The 20381-nt window shown below is 38.5% G+C and overlaps 3 protein-coding genes across 8 annotated transcripts in view; 2 read left to right on the forward strand and 1 right to left on the reverse strand.

The window, feature by feature from the left end:
- Positions 1-20381, forward strand: part of LOC133521470 (pseudouridine-5'-phosphate glycosidase) — a 180593-nt gene that overhangs the window by 72937 nt on the left and 87275 nt on the right. The gene's annotated exons all lie outside the window — the stretch shown is intronic.
- The window catches only part of LOC133521481 (CD82 antigen-like), a 97363-nt gene that overhangs the window by 23455 nt on the left and 53527 nt on the right, over positions 1-20381 (reverse strand). For 4 of the 6 annotated variants that reach the window (XM_061856480.1, XM_061856473.1, XM_061856496.1 and 1 more), the window contains one exon: positions 8201-8241. The exons of the other annotated variants lie outside the window; for them this stretch is intronic. In XM_061856480.1, coding sequence (XP_061712464.1) covers positions 8201-8211 — 11 coding nt within the window. In that variant the 5' untranslated portion in view covers positions 8212-8241. The remainder of the gene's footprint in view (positions 1-8200; positions 8242-20381) is intronic. 6 annotated transcript variants of the gene reach the window in all.
- LOC133521359 (leucine-rich repeat-containing protein 74A-like) lies at positions 15048-17147 on the forward strand. The gene has a single exon (XM_061856281.1). It carries the CDS (start codon positions 15273-15275, stop codon positions 16920-16922), a length of 1650 nt encoding a protein of 549 aa, XP_061712265.1. The 5' UTR covers positions 15048-15272; the 3' UTR covers positions 16923-17147.

Consider the following 20381-nt stretch of genomic DNA (forward strand, 5'->3'; position numbering starts at 1 on the left):
ACACCAATACAAAATAAAGAAAATACCACCCAGTGATGACAAAATTACATCAATTTGTTTGAATCGGTCCCTAATTTAACTTAAAAAATTACGTTGTTCAACCGCTTCGTAGCGTAAGTAGCGTAGCACGGTGCTCTCCGCGAGAGCGGACAGCATTGTAAAGGGCCCTCCACACTCGTGCGCGAAGTCGCGAACGCGAGTGTGGAGGACCCTCGCGTCGATTTCGCAGATTGCTCACGCCTTCGCGCCTTATTCCCCGTTTTTTGTCGGTATCTGGCCCGCGTCAAAAGAGACGCGAAGCGCGAACTTGCAAGACTCCACACTCGCGATCGCTTCGCGCCGTGATTCGCTCACGACTCGGTTAATCTGAACTGTCATAACCTTCTATGGCGGCTACTTGGTTATATTGGGTGCGAACTTGATCAACCAAAAATCAATTTGACAGTTCCCAGTTTGAATCAGTGCCTTGCCGCAAACTAAATCCGATCAGCTGACGCTTCGGCGCCATCTTGCCGCGAACCACACTGCGAAATCGCCGTGAAGTTGTGCGAGTGTGGAGTCTACGTCAACGTCGCGGTATATTCGCTCCGCGAAGTCGCGCCGCGGTTCACGCGCATAGTCTGGAGGGAGCTTAACAGTGGGGTACCGCCGACAAACCACTTAAGGCCCGGTAGTTTCAGGTTCTTCTCTCACTGAGAGCAAGCGTGAGCTTGATGGCTGTACGTGCCCGGGATCACCGAGATCATGTTTTTGAATTTTAATTGTTTGTAAGTATTAATAAGAAAGAAGTAATCCATGAGTTCGATTAAAAATAAAATTGCTAATTTTTAGAAGCAATGCTAAATAGCCATACGGCTCGATTCGAAGATTCTTTATGATTCGTCAAACATTTGCTAAAGACACGATATGGATTAGATATGGCAGTGCCAACGGTGACGTTTCTTCAAACAAAAACGTCACGTTTGACACTAACATATCCAATCCATATCGTATCGTTACACGGATTTTAAATCCAAAGTTATCATTTTTGACGTCATTTTATCAGTTATCACTTCCTATATACTTACTTTACTCTTTGGTTATCATTATCACACATCTTATACGGATAATGGTATATAGGTATGCTTGTTTACAGGAAATATGCGAACCTGATTGATGTGTATAGCGTTATTTTAATGTGTAAAATACCATCATGATTCGGATTCATTGACTCAAATTACGTAGGTACTTATTACGATCGGTATTATTTCACATTTTATACGGTTTGTGTTTGTTTACCCATATAAATTTGTGGATCTATTTGTAAAGCTATTCGAGTCACGTTTAAACGTGTCCTTCGATGCCAAAAATAGAAGTAGTCGCAATTAATTAGACTTGTTCGGGCGCGCGGCACGGAGCCGACACCCGTGAAACTTTCACTATAAATGGAATTTATTGTCTGCCTGATAACCGATAACGGTATTTTAATTGACCCTATTAATATCCCACTTAATTAATTATTTTATTACCTAGAGCGCAAATAGATAATCCTATTCATTTGTGTAGTTTCTTTAGTGCAGACTGCAGAACTAAACGAATAACGTACGGAGAACAAAACAAAAAACTCGGTGCATCATTTCTAAAGGGAGCACAGGAGTCGTCAGCTTTTTGGCGCAAGGTGTACATGTGAAGTTTATGCTTCAAATGTAACCTACAAGATGGCCGAATCTACTAAGTATGCACAAGAAAACGTACGAGAACGGTAGATGGCAGCACCTGCTTTGGCGTGAAGTGTGAATGTACATGTTTATGTTACCGATTCAGGCCACAAGATGGCAGACACTTCAACGCGCACGGTCCTGTTGAAACAAGATCGACTTTCTACCAATATTATACTACTCTTTGCTTTCCACTGCCCTATGCATGAATGTGCAGCATACCAGTAGGCGGTGCGTTAGAATAGAATAGATATGTATGTAAAAGTGAAAGGTCGGCTATTTAAAACAATGCTCGGAGCCGACCCCTCGCCAGACCCCCGGTGAAGGTTCAAATAATGAATACTTAGCAGGGGTAAAGGTGACGTTCGGATATCAACGGCGTCCATTATGTATCTGAGGGCCTACCGCGAACCACGTTCGACGTGTTGTCTCTGCGTTGCACTTGTTAATTCGTACGTAAGTGTGACAGGGAGGCAACATGTCGATCGTGGTTCGCTGTAGGCCCTCAGTTATTTTCGTTGACAGCGGCGGCAACAACGACGCCGCAACAGCAATGCAGCTGCAGTTGACATCCGAACTTTGCCACCCTAACTTCGCGATCTTTTGACATTGACAGAACACTGACATATTCGTATATGTTTATTTTGTGTACATGATAAAAACGTACCTAATTCTCATTTGCGAAATTATGCGTTTAAGAACATCTGGTCAGTCCCCAGGCGGACTGCGGTAACGAAAATAAAGATTGTGATAATACAATCGTGGGAGAGCTTTCCTTGATTTTAAATATAAATCAAAATTGTCATTCAAATCACGATTCTTTACAGTGCGTATGTAGGTAGAATATGAACAGTTGTCATAACAGTTTCATCTCTGGCTAGCTACGCTTATTCTTTAGCTTAGTGACAGAGGTCAAATGCCGAAAGTCGCGGACACAATTTGCTCTCGATAGCCTGTCTAGTTAGTACGTAGTAGCCTGGTTGTCAATGTCTGATTGTGTCAACATATTTATAAATTATGTTAATATCTAGAGAGGAAAATGAGGACTACGTTTGTATTGAAAAGCGGCCGTCCCCTGCCCTCTTAATTATTATTGTTTTAATATAGTTGCTCAAAAAATGCTACTTTACGTGGCTGTTTAGCGTTCGCAAAGTTGATTTTTGCGAACTAGAGCTTTTTACTTTTCCATCTTTGATAACCGATTATTTCTGACCGTAATCCATACGTCCACACCAAAATAATCTTACACGATGTAAATTAAATGTTTGTTTGTTTTTATATAAATACGATATTTCACTAAAATATTCATTAATTATTGGCTGGATCATAAAACATTGCCACGTTGGCTGCCGTTAACAGAAAAAAAAATAAAGAGGAAAACCCGGAGCCCATTATTTTCAATATTATCGCTTAAAATTTAATTGTATGAAAACAATTCAGATTGCAATCTGTGAGAGCGTTTTTGTATGAAATGAGTTGTGATTAATTTTTGCAATGTAAATCATCACTGAACGTACTCGTAGTGTTCTGTGTTGAATTAACAATATCATTCAAGTTCAAGTGAAAATTCGTAACTGTAATGTCCATGGGTGTAATACTCACGTAACCAATATTTTTTTATTGTGATTTTTTCACAAATTTATTAAAAAACGTCGTTCAACGGACGCGTGCAAGGCACACTTTGCACACTTGCATTGAAATGTACTATTTCACCTCAGCAGCTCGAACAAGAGTAATTTACTGCTTAAAAACAGTGAGTAAAATGATGGTATTTTGCTATATTATAGAATCTTTCGCTTACACGGGACTCAAAATAAGCATTCACAGAAATATCAAACGTTGCTCTCTTGATATACAAATAACTATTTCCTAACATGGGGAATATGGGCATGGGTTAACGTCAATAACTATAGCTTGCTAAGAGCCATTTGCGAAATTTCGACATGCCTGTCCTGTGAAAGGAATTTCCACAAATGATTTAAAAAATGCTCTAAAATCTCTTCAGATGACAATTAACAGAACTAATTATCAGCGTCAGGTAGTGTGTTCTATTAGGACTCACTTTGGGACATTAAGCTGAGCAAGGACCATTCCATGTTCCATTAAATATGAATTTGTATACTATGTAAAACTTTGAGCTAATAAATATTTCTTATTTTAATAAATATTGCTATATAATTATTGTATAAATATCAAGTTTAATAGTAATGATGGCTACAATTATTCGTACGAGTCCCTCAAATACTGGGACGTCAGACGAAGCAATTATTTATAACGTTATCAGTCAACACGAGGCATACGTCGATCTCGACAATCGCTTTGAGCTACAGGAAATTAGTTTTCGACTCGCGCTCGGCTGCCGTCCCGCCGTCCGCCGGCCGCTGCCCGCCGCCCGCCGCCCGCGTGGACCTAGACCTTTTCGGAATATCCTACAGCATGTAAGAAGCCCGATCCAGTGGAAACATGTTTGTATTAACTTAGCTAACTACACTCAGGAGTAATGAAAACGCTCACTTTGTAAACTTGCAAACACCGTAAAAACAGCGTTGCAAACAGCGTTTTCATTAGTTAAAATTAGTGTTCCGTGAAAACTAGTTTTAACTGGGCTTTTTCAGCCAAAACTAGTATATGCAAAGTGGCTTGATGAGAACTAATTTTTACTTACTGTTCAAAAATGTATTTTAGTGATAATTAGTTTTTACTCGTCGATGCACTCGTAACATAAAATCGTTTACTGTAAGGTATCTCTCCCTCGTGCTCTATCAGCACGCCAGATTTGTTCGCAATGTATTGCACATAGCCAGGCCGAGTTGCTGCGGAGCCCTGATCGTGCGACATAATAGGGGGTTTCATATATCACAATAAAATAAAAAATCAAAATTTATCGGCTTTAATAAAACGGCCTGCCTTTTCTTGTCTTAAAATCTACAGTCACACGTGCATAACACCGCCTTCCTAGAATAAGAATAGAATAAAAATGTATTCAGGATGCTTGACCAACAAAAAAATAACAATAACATGCCATAAAACGGGTTAAAACGTCACTGAATTTTTTTCCACTCAACTTGGTGTCAAGGTACCTTTTGCATACCTTGACGCTGGTCTTCCGTGGAAGCCCTTCCAGAAAACGCGATTAAACGAGGTTATACCTAACTTATCCTTTCAGAGATAGATATAATACATATATTATCAACTAACATAAGTATTGAAAAAAGAAATCTAATCATAATCATATTTTGCCTTATTAATAATTAATTATAATATATAGAATGTGTTTTTTGTACTTAATTTTAAATGAATGAACAGATGATGAATTGCGTATACGTGGCGGTATATTGTTCCAGCACTTCGTGGCAGAGTACTTGAAACTGCCACGAAATGCAGATGTATTGTGCCGAGGACAGATAAGACGACTAGCACCCCTGACATGACGTTGAGAAAATTGTAACTTAGCTATTAGATACTATGGCTTTAAAGTCTTCACAATGTCAAAAAGCATACAAGCAAAATGCGGTGCTTGTCGTGACTCATGTTCATGTTCACTAATGTTTAGGAAAGGTGTCACGTAAGTTAAAGTGGAAGCAAAATCGGGCACAATCATTCAATAAAACCTTGTAATAGAAGAAAGGTGGTTTGTACCAGATGTCTATTTTTGCGAAGGGAAAAGTTGAAGAGCCATTTATTTTTTTCGACAATTATATTTGGAATCCATCACTTACATAATTTTGGGAAAAAATACAGGTTCACGATTATGTGAGTGTCGTGACCCCGCAGGGGATAATCGGGGGTTGAAAAGTTATTATGCTATTACTTATATCCTGATATGGAATCTTTTGGCTATAGTTACAAACTCTAAGCGTGTGGGGCAATTTTTTCATGGTTATATTCGCTACAAATGTTGTGTGTGTTTATTTTATAGTATTGCCAAATTATTTTGGTGTTCAATAAATGTATTTTCTTTCTCGATAGCCTGTCTAGTACATTTATGTCACTGAATTGAACATTAATAAGTTTTTGGCAAAAATTTAATTTTTGGTGCAAGCTCAGTTTATCGCTGACTGTACTTTTTTTCCACGGGCAACTAATACTCATCGAGACAATTCTAAAAACCCCCAACACAATTAGCTTGCGTTGTTTTATCACAGAGTTCCTACGGCTACCTCCTGTCTCCATCATCAGATCAACTTGATGGTACCATAATATTGCATTGTCACCCGACTTACATATGAGCTTAATCGGAAACCGGGAAGTGGGTCAAATTTAACTTGCAGGATTCCAGGACATACATGCAAAGCAAGTAACAAAAATACATATACGTGAAGTTAAAAGTACGATTGAAGTTTTCGAGTAAATAATATTTTGGGCAGATAATAAATAATACTATTTAAAGCGCCATTTTTTTATTGAGTAGTTGTAATTCAAATCGCGGGGAAATACTTCCCTCAAATACCTACCGATAAACAAACTAAATTCAACTCAAGGTATGTCAGACCGAAAGCGACGTGAAAGTTCAAGATAAAACAAAAAAACTATTTGTTTCAGTCGACGACTTGCCAATAAATCTTGTTAGATACTTCGCGCAGCCCAACCGATCCCTAAAGCACATTTTTTATTTAAACCCAACTGAAGGTCAGATGTGATAAAAATATAAGTTAATGACTATAGACACGGAACTATCAATGTTCCCATTGACTATTTGATCCTTTTTCTGTTGGAATAACATTAACTACTTAGTTAAACATTGTGTAGAGTGTCTTTATAAGTGTATTCTATAACTGACCTAATCAAGTGTATTTTTGACCTAATGCTTTTTATTTTATAAAGAATAGGTATGAAAAGTTTCTGAAATTTATATGTCGAACGCAAATTGTAAGAATCCGCCTTTTACAAACGGCGTCATCATTTTACAAACTTCGCGTTTGCAAATCCGAATCTGAGCACCCCATTATCCACGTGGTCTTGTCTGTCCCTACAAAGTAATTGCGAAATCGGAGGCGCGAAGGGAGAGCAACCCTTGCCCACTGTGGCGGAGCGCGGGAACGAGTGAGGCGACCAGCCGAGACTGGTCGCCGCGGCGACCAGGAAGCCGAAGCTGAGGAGCTGAGTGTAGTGACCGCGCTTCGTCACGCGAGGGCGGAAAGTGCTGCACTACCGCAGCGCTGGAGCCACCCTGATCCAAAAGTCTCCCCCGCCCCTCGCGTCCTTAAAGTCCGACGAACTCCAGATATGATGGACATCCCAGCATTTTTCATAGTTTGAATGTGCAGCGTCACAGGTGACTAAAATGCCGCTCAAATTGCAAACGGCAATGTTAATGTCATAATGTATTTTACAAAATGCGGACTTTTTACAATTTGCCTTCGGCAATTTTACAAACCGCGTCGTCATTTTACAAACGTGAAAACGTTATGTAAAGTAACGACGCCATTTGTAAAAGGCGCCGTTTGCAACTTATATACAGAATGCATTACAGAAACTTGGTATAGCAGATTTTTGTAATAAGCTTGCCTGCATTATGCTTTTTCATGTAGAAACTTTGACAAAGTACTAAACTTATGGCATGTTACCAGCTAATTAATTAATGATTGTTATTATTAGATATAAAAAGCACATCTAAGCGAGTTACCTTACCTACTAACTCACACAGGTTTATATCTTAGCCGAAGATTTGACGTCACATCTATGTCGTACTTAGTAGGTAATCACAAACCATACTGAATGTATGGAAGGACCTGCATAATAATATATTTTTTTATAAAAAAAGCAATTTAAGATGTTGTGACAAATCAGCTCAGTTGATATTAGCTGTTGTTGGTTTTTAGGGTTCAAAAAGGTACAACTAAAGAAATCTGTCATCAAGAGAAGAGTCATGGACTGCATAGGGCCCAATACATTCCACGACTCTTCTCTTTCCGAACAGACTATATCTCGAGAAGTACCTACTTAAGCTAACGATTTTAAATTTGGAATAGTTATGAACAATGCTAACCCAGATACAATGAAAGTGTTATTTTTTTTATTAACTATGGTAATTGCCTAATATGAAGAAGGGGCAAAATTTCAAAGTCTACTCGTAATTACTAGATCATGTGGGGTATGTAAAAGCTTAAATTGAACATTCACTCTATTGATAAGTATATGAAAGTCGGATGAAAAGCCATTCAGTTGTTTTTAGTTTTGGAGTAGTTTTATAAGATGTAGTGAATTGATATTTTCCCCGTTGCGTTACAGTCGTACACATAGCGAGTTATAGATACTTCATTGAAAGTTTGTACGGAACGCCCGTGTTGCACGTTATAATGGAATTATATGTTAACACCTTGTAATAGCATGGTAAGCAGTTAACAAATGATATATGATATGCATTAGTAAGCGTATAAGCAAAAAACACATTTTGATGCAAAACAACCTAGAAAGATGACTGTGCGTGCATAACTTAGCCGTACATTACAGGTGCAATCTCGACCATCTCACAACAGACACAGAGCTGCTGCAAAGCTTACTTAGGTGGCATGTTGAAGTTCTCCTATACCCTGGAAACAGCCTGGAAATAAAGAAAATCACGAATAAGTATATATGAATAAACATCAAATATATTTGATACAAAGACATAATCAGCTTCTTGATTCAATTTATTAACAACATAGATCGAGTTAGGTATTAAAAACATTAGCTCCTAATATCACCACCAGCAATATTATTTTGGTTAAAAAATAATTAGAGATGCCATGAATATTCGGCAATTATTCGATACTCGGCCTATTCGGCCATTTTGCCGAATATTCGGCATTTGGCTATTCCGCCGAATACAGAACATAAACTTAACCGCAAACCACTATGCTCCAAAGGCCCAAGGTCCTAGCTATAGTACTTATTCAGCTTTTGAAATTTAAATCACGTCCAATTGGAACAGAATTGCATTTGTTTTGTTTCGTTAAGTTTTCAAACAAAACAAAATCCACTCTATTTCTTACACTATAGGCTAAAACTGCAGTGCCAAATTTTGCGCGTGGCCTTAGGAGGCTTGTTTTCTTGGAAAGTTCAAAAATACGAAGACCCTGTTTTTAAGCATTTGTTGATTACAAAAAAAAAATTATTCCATGGGTAAAACGCCTGGAAAAGCTGCTGCTCCATGAAGGAGCTAATGAAGGGCGACCTTCCAATGTCACTAAAGCGTAAACTCATTGTCATGTGTATTCTGCCTCTCGTAACCTACGGTGCCCAAACATGGTCGATCACCGAGAGTCAGAAATCCAAATTGAATGTTTGTCAGCGAGCATGGAGCGCAGCATTCTACAAGGTGTCACAAGGATGGATCGCATCCGAAACACTAAATTGCGCTCCAAAACACGCATAGCTGACGTAGGGGGAAGACCGCCAAGCTGAAGTGGAACTAGGCGGGTCACATCTACCGCATGTATCCGGATAGGTGGGCTAGTATAGCCACCAAGTGGATGTGGTAGGCCCAGACGGAGATGGCGGGACGACCTAGACACCTTTATCAGTTACTGGCCATAAACAGCGCAACAACGGAAACTAAAGTTAAAGCGATTATTACACGTGAGTTGGGTCATTACGATTAGAATGAATGCAATTTTAAGTGAATGTGTCACTGACCAGTACCCCTAGTGTAACTAGATTCGATTTTGAAACGTGACGTACGCGTTTGCGTTTAGTCTCATTTTGTATGGGTTTTTGAACAGCGCGCCAAGCGGGACGTTTTGGAAAGTCAAAAATCTCATACAAAATGACACTTAACGCAAACGCGTTCGTCACGTTATGATGTCGATCAAAGTTACACTAGGGGTACAGATGTTTCTTGGTGGTTTACTGATACGAGTAGTAGTATAAAAAAAGCCACTCCTTTCGATTTTCTATCGGTTGTAAATTGTACCATATTGTTAGGCACGTAACGTCTATATTAAAAAGTTAGAGTTACTGATCAAAAATCTTGGACTGTTCCCATTGGTGGATAATGTAAATAAGTGACCGCTTCTGGGGTGCATCGAAAACGAACTGTAGCATGCTTAACCGTCGCTGCACCCGATAGTACGTTTGGGGGTATAAAAGATGATCAATCTTTTCACTAAGTCTTTCTCAGTGTTTGTTTTTATATTAATTTTCTACAGATTACTCCTATAAGATAACACTTTGCAAAAAACAAGTTACTGTAATTTCTGAATATCTGTAAATAATAAATGCTTTTGGCACTGGGTCATTCATTAGGTCTTCAACAACATGAAACGTGGCTCTACACTGTATATTAACAAGCGATAAGATCAGTGATTGATGAGCTCGCTATGCAGGCGATAATATTCTTACCTCAGTTTTTCTTTTTCCCGTGTTAATTTCAAAATACATACGGGTACGCTTCAAATGCTTTCAGTGACAGATATGATTTAAGCATATTTAAGTTCAGTACCCGATCGTAACTCGATCTTTCGGAATATCTAAGCTATGGCAAAAATCCATTGAAATAGTGTTATGCAGCATACTCGAGCCGCGTTGCATACATACATACACAACTGAGTGCCTAGCCAACGTGCCAATCGTTTATGCTCAGTTGCGTTTCGTTCGCTACGGTCGGCCTTTAGTGAACCCATGAAGGTACCTCCAAATCCTACAAGAAAAGCCAAGTCTGATGTTGCTCACGCTCAAATAAGAGAAAAAAAGAGAGATGAGAACAAAATTATTTTTATACTAGTACCTAAACATTTTCTCGGAACTTAGTAAGTGAATAACACCTCTGTGGGCGTTCCTACAGTTTTCCGTAGTCATGTTTGCATAAAGGCCGATCGTGACGAAGCCTCCTCTCGAGCGGGATAATGACTGGCAACCGCTGTGGGGTCGACTACCGAGCTGAGAACTTATTATTCAGTTTCGGACCATTTCGGACACGCATTATTGTGATCACACAATACATGTCTTCTAGATAAGAAACGGAAAGATTTGAAAACCAATAGGTTTAAAAAATAAAGGTTAACAGCAAATATGTCCCGTCATCCATGTATACTTATAAAGTGTAGGTACAGCGAGCTGAAAAATGGTGGGTATGTACTTTTGCAGCTGTGTGTACATTTAGTTATTATAAAAAATATAATTTTTCATGAAAATGCATACAAAAATACGCTTGAAGGTAGTTTGCAGTTGTGACTTCCTAATTGACATGATTTAATTTTTGTAAAACCTGAAATTATACATATGTCTTACAAGTATTTTGCTTCCTCGACACTACAATATACTAATATAATTTAATATGCCTTAATATAAGGCTTAATTGAAAAAAAAAATACTATTAGCGTATTCCTCGTTTTAATTAAAATGTAATTAATAAAATTATAGGACAAGAAATATAAAATATATTGAGGACATACCGTGTTATGTGTAACTCGTGTTAACACGTCTATTTGCGATTTTTCTAATTTTCAGTATAGATAATTAGGTAACTTCACTTCATGTACTCCGTATAGCATGGAATCGAGCATTAAAAGCCAGTGAAATTTTATATATGGATATATTATTAATATTATTGTATCTCCTTGGATTTCACGGGCCTATAAATCCCGGTCTTTTCATAGGCTTGCGTGGGGATATATGTAGATCCAACACGTAGAGGCCCCTTGGAGAGCTTTAATGTCCTGTAGAACGCCTGCTGGAACCCGTTCACAGGCCCAACAATAGACACCCATGAACCGGTCGCAGCAGGCATTGGGACTATTGTAGTAAAAGTGAACAGTATAACGGTCTATGGATTGAAATTTGGGAGGACGAGACTGGGTTATTGCAAAGAGGTCCGGACACCTGCCATAACAATGTTTTCACTAGTTATCGAGGCAGGCGGTGACTCGCCGCCCGCTAGATGGGCCCCTGAAAATGCCGTCGTGAAGACAGCCAGGAGCAACACCGGTGTGAGCGGCTCAGGGGTGTCGAGAGGCGTACGCCGCTTTTTACCCAGTGGCTGATAACAGCCACTGTGCCAACTCGCGTCTTATGCAAGTTTTCACTTCCACCCCTGGAGCATTTAGCTCTAACGACTCTCTGGCCGGCCAATGAAGGCAAGCCAGAGCTGAGAGTCCTGCGGGTCCCCTTGGAGTCCACTCCGACCGACGAAGACACGCCGGAGACGGAGACCCTGACCGACTCTCGGGAGTACTCGGGTCCGTGGGATCGTTACTCCCCAACAGCTCGCCACAAGCTGCCCTGCGGATTTATTAATATTATTATTTTTAGTAACGTTGGGAAACATTGTTTATTGCTTGATATGTACTCTAAATAATATTCCAGATTTGCAGACGCTACAAGATTTAATATAATTATTAAATGAAGGTGACATTTAGTCGTAGTCTCAACAAGCAACTATAATAATTACAACAGTGAGTACGAAGTTATCTCCGAGAGCTCGTGCTAACCAGCTAAATACCAAGCAAAGACAATGACGTTATTATAATATAACGCTTGTCAAGTCTAACAAGCCCTTGATAATCTTCTTCCTCGCGTTGTCCCGGCATTTTTCCACGCCTCATGGGAGCCTGGGGTCCGCTTGACAACTAATCCCAAGATTTGGCGTAGGCACAAATTTTTACGAAAGCGACTGCCATCCGACCTTCCAACCCAGAGGGTAAACTAGGCCTTGTTAGGATTAGTCCGGTTTCCTCACGATGTTTTCCTTCACCGAAAAGCGACTGGTAAATATCAAATGGTATTTCGTACTTAAATTCCGAAAAACTCATTGGTACGAGCCGGGGTTTGAACCCGCGACCTCCGGATTGCAAGTCGCACGCTCTTACCGCTAGGCCACCAGCGCTTTTACAACAAGCCCTTGATAATCATTTGTCCTTATCTGCCATTTTGACATTTGTGTTTGTTGGAATCGGACAATAATTAACAAAGGTTTGCTCAACTTTATGAATAAGAGCGTAATACGGGTTACGAGTTACCCTTGACTCTACACTTGGTTGATACTAAGTAATCGATTATCGAGGCATTCCTCGATAGTAAACAAAGTAGCTTTTTGAGTTTTTGTAAAGAGCACCTTGAGCCGCGCTACGCTACGGTAATATATAATTGAAAACTGGAGTTTATTCAACTATTCATTCTTTTCGTTAGAATGGCTTTCCTTGACTTACTTTAGTTTGATTTTATAAAATAGTTAGTACTACTATTGACTACTACTTAGTATTAAATTACAAACCTCGTACAGATGATTTAAACAGCATCTAATGCAGATGATTTTAACAGCTATCCGCGGCAGCGCGGATAAACGGATTCTTGAACGGCAGAATCGCCCACATTTATGACAAATAAAATGAGGGTCCCTACCGAGGCGACCCTCATCGCGCAGTGTTTTTAGGTATATGGCACAATGAATAGCTATTAAATATCAACACGGACAAAGTGCCAAAAATATGTGTACACTACCTTATTGCACATACATTAAGGTGTATATTTTCGGCACTTTGTCGTTGTTGATATTGCTGATATGATTTGTTTTTCTTATCCAGTTGCATCTTCATTTTACTTTTGTAGATATACGAGTTTAATAGCGTTGATACGTATATCAGATACGAGTTTGAGTAAGTATAGCGGCGATAGCTTATATTCTTCTGACAAAATACCTGCATCGAAAAAAAACCTATTCACTAAACTAAAGGTTAAACATAAAATCAAGGTAGACTAGGAACCATTCATTGGCGCAGGACCGGCCGCAGTTGCCCGGTCTACGTTAATTAAGAGTAAGGTACATATCTACAGTAAATGTTTCTCTGCAATTTCACCACTCGAAGTTTTAATGACGTCATTAATCAAACAGCACTATTAAACTGTAATCGAATGAACGGATGCTACCACAAACACTGACACTTTTATCCCTAAATAAGTCGCACAGAGAACTGGGAGTAGAGTAGCTACCTATATGTATTTATAATATGTCTAACCATTATGGCCAGCATCGGCTCTGCTGTACTTAGTTACATGTTAGTTACTAACAGATGTGACTTGTGAAGATTACATTTCACACATTTCCCAATAAGTACATTACTATAATGATTACAATTTCCAGTAACATTATCCAAGCAATTTAATTAATACTCAATTAATCGACTTAGTTGACCGAAACGTAGATAACGCCATCAATACGAATTTCCCAAAATAGAACTCCGAATTATGGACATAAACTAGTACATTTTCGGGGTAACGTTCTCGTTACTTATTCGTAAACAACAACCACACAACAACTCCACATGCATCGTTTTGAACGTGTACCTAAGTAAAAAAATACTAAACTCTGTCGAATGATTATACTAGGAAATGGCATACATTTATAAAACAGCGTCCGTGTAAAATTGTAAATATGAGGCGGTAAAACAATAATGATAAGTAATTGAACATAACTTGAATTAAACTTATTGTTGTGGTTAAATATACGAGTATTAGTTACATATGTATGCGAATTTGGCTTTTATTTGTCTTTCCCGTAAGTCGATAAAATAATATATCTGACGAATTATGAATGGCTTTATCCACATGATACACATGATAAAATACGTGTCACTTTTTAACACCATCCGATTGAAAGAGTCACGTAGACAAATTCGGCCATCATATCTGTATCTACGTAAAACCGCTTTTTATCCACAAGAGTGCAGAATTTTTTGAGATTCGGCATGATGCAATGTCGTGACATCGACTTTTTAAATATATTAAAGTTTTCCATTTTCAATGAGAAGAAAATATCACGTCGTTATGACACTATTCATTGGAAATAATAATAAACTTCCGGCAACAGCGAACCCGCAAAGTGAAGTAGGTCGTTTTTAGCAAGTAGTCAGCAATGTTAATAAGTGTTTTAATTTCGTCGCACTCGCATTGTGTACCTACGTTCTAGAGTCGGACCACGCTAAGTGTTCATTTCATACCAAATTTATCTAGGGCAGTGTTAAGTCACATGAAAAGTAAATTAATGTTTTCATTTGTTGATTTTGAAAATATATCAGTAATTGTAACGGTTTTAAACCAGTTGACAAAAACCAGCTTATTTCTATTGGAGTATTAAGTAAAATAAATGTATTGTTATATCAATAGATAGGTCTTTAAAATTAGCACTAAGGTTGCTAAGAGCGATCGTTGATTCAGTGTATATACTTTTGGAAATAATCGCTCCGAAAATTAAAGTCCTCCTCATTCCCTTGTTTTTTTTTTCAATTATCTTGTCAATTTTATCATTGCAGCTAAATCTTAAATTGCTGTTATTACGTAATAAATGGACCAATGGTGATGCCTATCGATTGATGGGTTTATATTTAATAAATTAAAATATATATTTTATTAAAGGTTGGTGAAAATTTGTAAAAATAATAATCGCCAAGGGTATATAATCCGACTTTAAAGAATGACCCACGCGCGCCGTAACTCTATGCTTATTTGCTAGGTAGGCTAGTCCTTATGGCTTGAGCTTGACATCTATGACATGTATGTCAAATGTGACGCATACATTATCCTGTTTTACACTATTTGTTAGAATTTGGGCTAAAAATATATTTTGTTTTGTGTTTAGATTAATTTATTTCATAAGTAAAGATGTCTTACGACGGTTCAGGTGAGGAAGAACAACCTAAAACCGAGATTATATTCGAAGCTCGGGGAGATTCGAGCTCCGAAGAACCTCCGATGTCCGAGTGGTCTTCGCTTATCATGAAAATTGCTGAAGAGAACTTGAAGAAGAAACAGTTTGAGCAAGGACTGTATGATCCTGGTAGCGGCGAAATATGTGCCGCCTACGTGTCACAGTCCGACAGCGCAGTTCTCCGTCACCCCTACTACAACTACCCAAGTATCCCCGACCCTGGCGTAATTAGTGCGCTACTCGAACCTCCGCCAAAAAAAGTTTACCCTAGCGATGGTCAAGAATACTACTTAGCAATTTGTAAGACCACAAACCAATGTCCTGTGAGAATATTTCACAGAAATTTGCTAAATACACATATTAATTTGAGTTACTACGGAGTCAATCCTAATGGAGTCCGCGCCATGGCCATGGCCTTAGAGAAAAATACTTTCGTCACACATTTTGACCTAACTGACAACTGGCTAAACGATGATGCCTGCTTTCATCTGGGTCAGATGCTGGGAAATAATTCTACGCTAACCAGCTTGAATTTACACGGGTGCCGCATTGGGTTTAGTGGGATTCGCAGAATATGCGAAGGTCTTACAACGAATAGGGCACTGAGAGTGCTGAACGTCAGTCACTGCCAAATCGGCGATGAAGGACTCGAGCAACTAGCTCACGTCATAATGCTTCTTTCGGATATTTATGAACTAGACTTGTCAAATAATGGGATTTCAGGAAAAGGTTGTCTACATTTGGCCGAAGCATTAGAAGCGCAAAACAAACTTACCTCAGTAAATTTATCTCACAACAATCTGTATTCGTTCCCGTCCGGTCTCTGTAGCGTACTTGAGCTTCTAGGAAACAATCCGGAATTTGAGTACTTAAATTTATCCTGGAACTCACTCAGTGGACAAAAAATAGCAACTAGTATTAGAAACGTATTTCAATCCAGACTGTTACGCCACATAGATCTTCATAACAACAAGTTTTGCGACACGCCGATTATAACAAAGTTAATAGCCTGGTTTGCTAAGCCGAAGCAGATGAAGTGTTTCGATTTATCATATAATCCACTTACCCTAAATGATGCTCAGCTAGTTATCCAAAAATTTCAACAGAGCAAAATACAAGCCCTTAATTTAGAGGGTGTTAATGTCAACAAACAGTTTGTAGATGTATTAAAAACCATTCAAGCAACCAGGAAAGATGTCGTTGTTTCACACGGGTACGTGCAAGGTGGCTTTAAGTCGACTGGGCCGGATGCGAGAGAGCTCGTATTGAATAGAGTTGAATATATAGGAAAGAAAAATAAGAAACGTCAAGTGGATATACCTGTCGTGATTCTTCAGTTTGTTAAAGAAAAAGTTATGTTTATCGAACCAAAAGATTTGAACTACAAGTTGAAGCGTTTAGGAGCAGTTTTGGACGAGGATCTCATGATCGCAGTTCAGGAACTTTGGCCGGGGGAGCCGACGAAGAAAGGTGCCAAGACGATAGCCTTTAAGCCACTAGCGGAATATATTAAAAGAAAGTGGCCGGACAGAAAGGCACCGCCTACACCGCCGCCCGAGCCTGAACCAGAGCCAGTCGCAAAGAAGGGACAGAAAAAAAAATGAAGTCAAATATCAGTGCCTTACTTCTACAGCAGTACTTCTTTGCAAACGTTATTGTTCGACCGATGATTCTATCCCGACATTTTTATGTACGTTATTTTTGTGTTAGTGATTTCATTTTTATTATTTATTTTTAAGAATTATTTACTTAGGACTTGTTAAGTACTTGCAAAGTACTACGTGTATTTTATGTGTCTTTATTAAAATGTATTTTTATGTTGAGAACAATTTTATGAAAATAACCAATATTATTAAAACGTGCGAAGTAGCACTTGTACCAAGTCGATATAAAGCGTGTGGGGACTCCCCGCAGGCGGTATGATAACAAGTGAAACTGATAATTCGATAGGTAATTCGGTCGATATACAGCATGCGGGTGACTCCCCGCAGGCGGTAAGGTGATATAACGACTAGTGAAACTCATAATGGCATGCGTTTTGGAAATCTCACGCACGCCCATACGGGCCCTATCGACCAATGAAACTGAGGGTTGCAATAGGTTCTTACTTTACTCTTCGATATACATAATCAGAACTGGACCTTGACAAAACTGTTGCTTTAAATCTTACTTGCCGAATACATGTGTCAAAGAAGATGTATCGCCAAACGAGAAATGAGTGTCGTTGAGGTGTTCCGTTCTGGTGTTCATCAAATGATACTTTTTAAATGTAAATGTTGGATTCAACTAGTGAAAACGCATCCCTACCGAGGCGATGCGGAAAACTAGTTTTAACAAAGGGAAACATGACTAAAAGCAGGTTGTTATTTAACCGTAAAACGAGGTGGACACAATTCTTAACTTTCTAGAGCGATTTTTAGGGTTCCGTAGCCAAATGGCAAAAAACGGAACCCTTATAGATTCGTCATGTCCGTCTGTCTGTCCGATTATGTCACAGCCACTTTTTTCCAAAACTATAAGAGCTATACTGTTCAAACTTGGTAAGTAGATGTATTCTATGAACCGCATTAAGATTTTTACACAAAAATAGAAAAAAAAAACAATTAAATTTGGGGGCTCCCCATACTTAGAACTGACACTCAAAAAAGCTTTTTCCATCAAACCTATACGTGTGGAGTATCAATGGATAGGTCTTCAAAAATGATATTGAGGTTTCTAATATCATTTTTTTCTAAACTGAATAGTTTGCGCAAGAGACACTTCCAAAGTGGTAAAATGTGTGTCCCCCCCTCCCCCCCTGTAACTTCTAAAATAAGAGAACGGATAAACCTAAAAAAAATATATGATGTACATTACCATGAAAACTTCCACCGAAAATTGGTTTGAACGAGATCTAGTAAGTAGTTCATTTTTAATACGTCATAAAATTTAAAAAAAATATATTTTCAACAAACCCATACGTATGGGGTATCTATGGATAGGTCTTCAAAAATGATATTTAGGTTTCTAATATCATTTTTTTCTACACTGTATAGTTTGCGCGAGAGACACTTCCAAAGTGGAAAAATGTGTGTCCCCCCCCCCCCTGTAACTTCTAAAATAACAGAATGAAAAATCTAAAAAATATATATGATATACATAACCATGCAAACTTTCACCGCAAAATAAGTTTGAACGAGATGTAGTGAGTAGTTTTTTTAATAAGTCATAAATGGTACGGAACCCTTCATGGGCGAGTCCGACTCGCACTTGGCCGCTTTTTAGCAATAGTTTGGTTTTGTTAAAAAACACTCTTTTTCCCTCCTAATTCAGAGAAATTCTAATCAAACTACCTATTTTCTTCATATCTTCAAAGGGATGGATAAATAGACACGAGAAAGGGGTGTTTTCATAATTTTTATCTAACATTTGAGAGATATATATATATACAAATATATATACACCGTGTCCAATAAGTTTGGATACAATATGTTTCGCACTGGTATAAAATACCTGAAGCTCGAAATAAATAGTTCTATTTATAAAATTGAAATATATATTTACAGAGACAAGATACAGTAACGTCAAATGTCTATTACATTTCATTCATGGTTAAAACACGATGAAGCAATTTCGTAAAATAATTGTTACCAAATACTGTAATGGCGAGTGCCCTAGTGACATTTTCAAAGCGATGAAATCTCTTGGAATCAAACGTGATTTTGTTTATAAAACATTAAAACGATTCAAAGAGACCTCCTCAACGGACGATCGTAGGAGATCGGGTCGGCCGCGATCAGCGAGAACAGATCGGGTAGTCAAAATTGTGAGGGAGCGAATTAGACGTAAAAACCATCGCTCCGTTCGAAAACTAGCAGCCGACTTGAATATTTCAAGAGGATCTGTCCATAACATTTTGATACACGATCTCGGGTGTTATGCGTACAAGAAACGTAAAGTTCATGGACTTTCCCAGGCTTCTAAGCAGAAGAGGGCCGAGCGATCAAATACGATACTTTCGTGGCACGCTGGGGATGAGTTCGTTTTCTCAGATGAAAAACTGTTTGTTTTAGAGCAATCCCACAATGCTCAAAATGATCGGTTGTGGGCGGCCAAGATGGCAGATATTCCAGAGAATCAGAAATACGTTCCAAGATTTCAGGGTGCCCCCTCAGTAATGGTTTGGGGAGCAGTGTGTAAGCGGGGCAAACTTCCTTTGATATTCATCGATAAAGGTGTTAAAATCAACGCTGAATATTACAAAACCGAAGTACTGGAGAAAGTTGTTGCTCCTAATTTGCAACGCATGTTTGGAGATGATTATTATATTTTTCAACAGGATGGAGCACCTTCCCATACCGCAAACAGCGTTCAAGCCTGGTGTAAGGCAAATTTAACCGATTTCTTACCCAAGAATGAATGGCCTCCCAGCTCTCCGGATCTCAATTGTTTGGATTTTTTTGTATGGTCGTATATGCTGTCTAAACTGAATAATTATAAAATACCAAATTTGGGCCAATTAAAAAAATATATCGAGCTTATTTGGGATGAAATGCCTATGGAAGCAGTGCGTGCCGCATGTGACGGGTTCGAGAAACGTTTAAGGCTGGTTCGGAAACTTAAAGGCGGAGTAATTCCAAAACAGTTATTGTAATAATTTGTTATTTGTTTCGTTTTAATATAATATACTTTTCATGTCATTTGGTATCGTGTAGTTATTTTTATGATATTTCATAGTTGTATCCAAATATATTGGACACGGTGTATATATTTTTTTTTTTTAACAGTTAATTTATACAAAAGTGCGTATGTGCCGTATCTACTCACCCCCATTCGGGGCTTGTACTCGCCGAGACGAGTTCTTGCAACCCATTTGTCGTATCTAATCACCCTCTAAGGCATAACTCTAACTACTCTCCCCGTACGCGTGTCCACTGACCTCTACATTACATAAACAGGGGTGTTGATTGTATTTTATGAAAATATTGCCTGGTTAAATATGAAGAAAATTGGAGCTATATAATTTAGATAGGCACTGTATTACTGAATTAGCTAACATTCACTTTATACCCGTAATTATCACT

The sequence above is a fragment of the Cydia pomonella genome, chromosome 1 (assembly GCF_033807575.1).
Source record: "Cydia pomonella isolate Wapato2018A chromosome 1, ilCydPomo1, whole genome shotgun sequence".
NCBI classification, from domain to species: Eukaryota; Metazoa; Arthropoda; class Insecta; order Lepidoptera; family Tortricidae; genus Cydia; species Cydia pomonella.

Bases quoted from the DNA above. Each gene is read 5' to 3' on its own strand.
- LOC133521359 (XM_061856281.1), top strand. From the start codon at position 15,273: ATGTCTTACGACGGTTCAGGTGAGGAAGAACAACCTAAAACCGAGATT.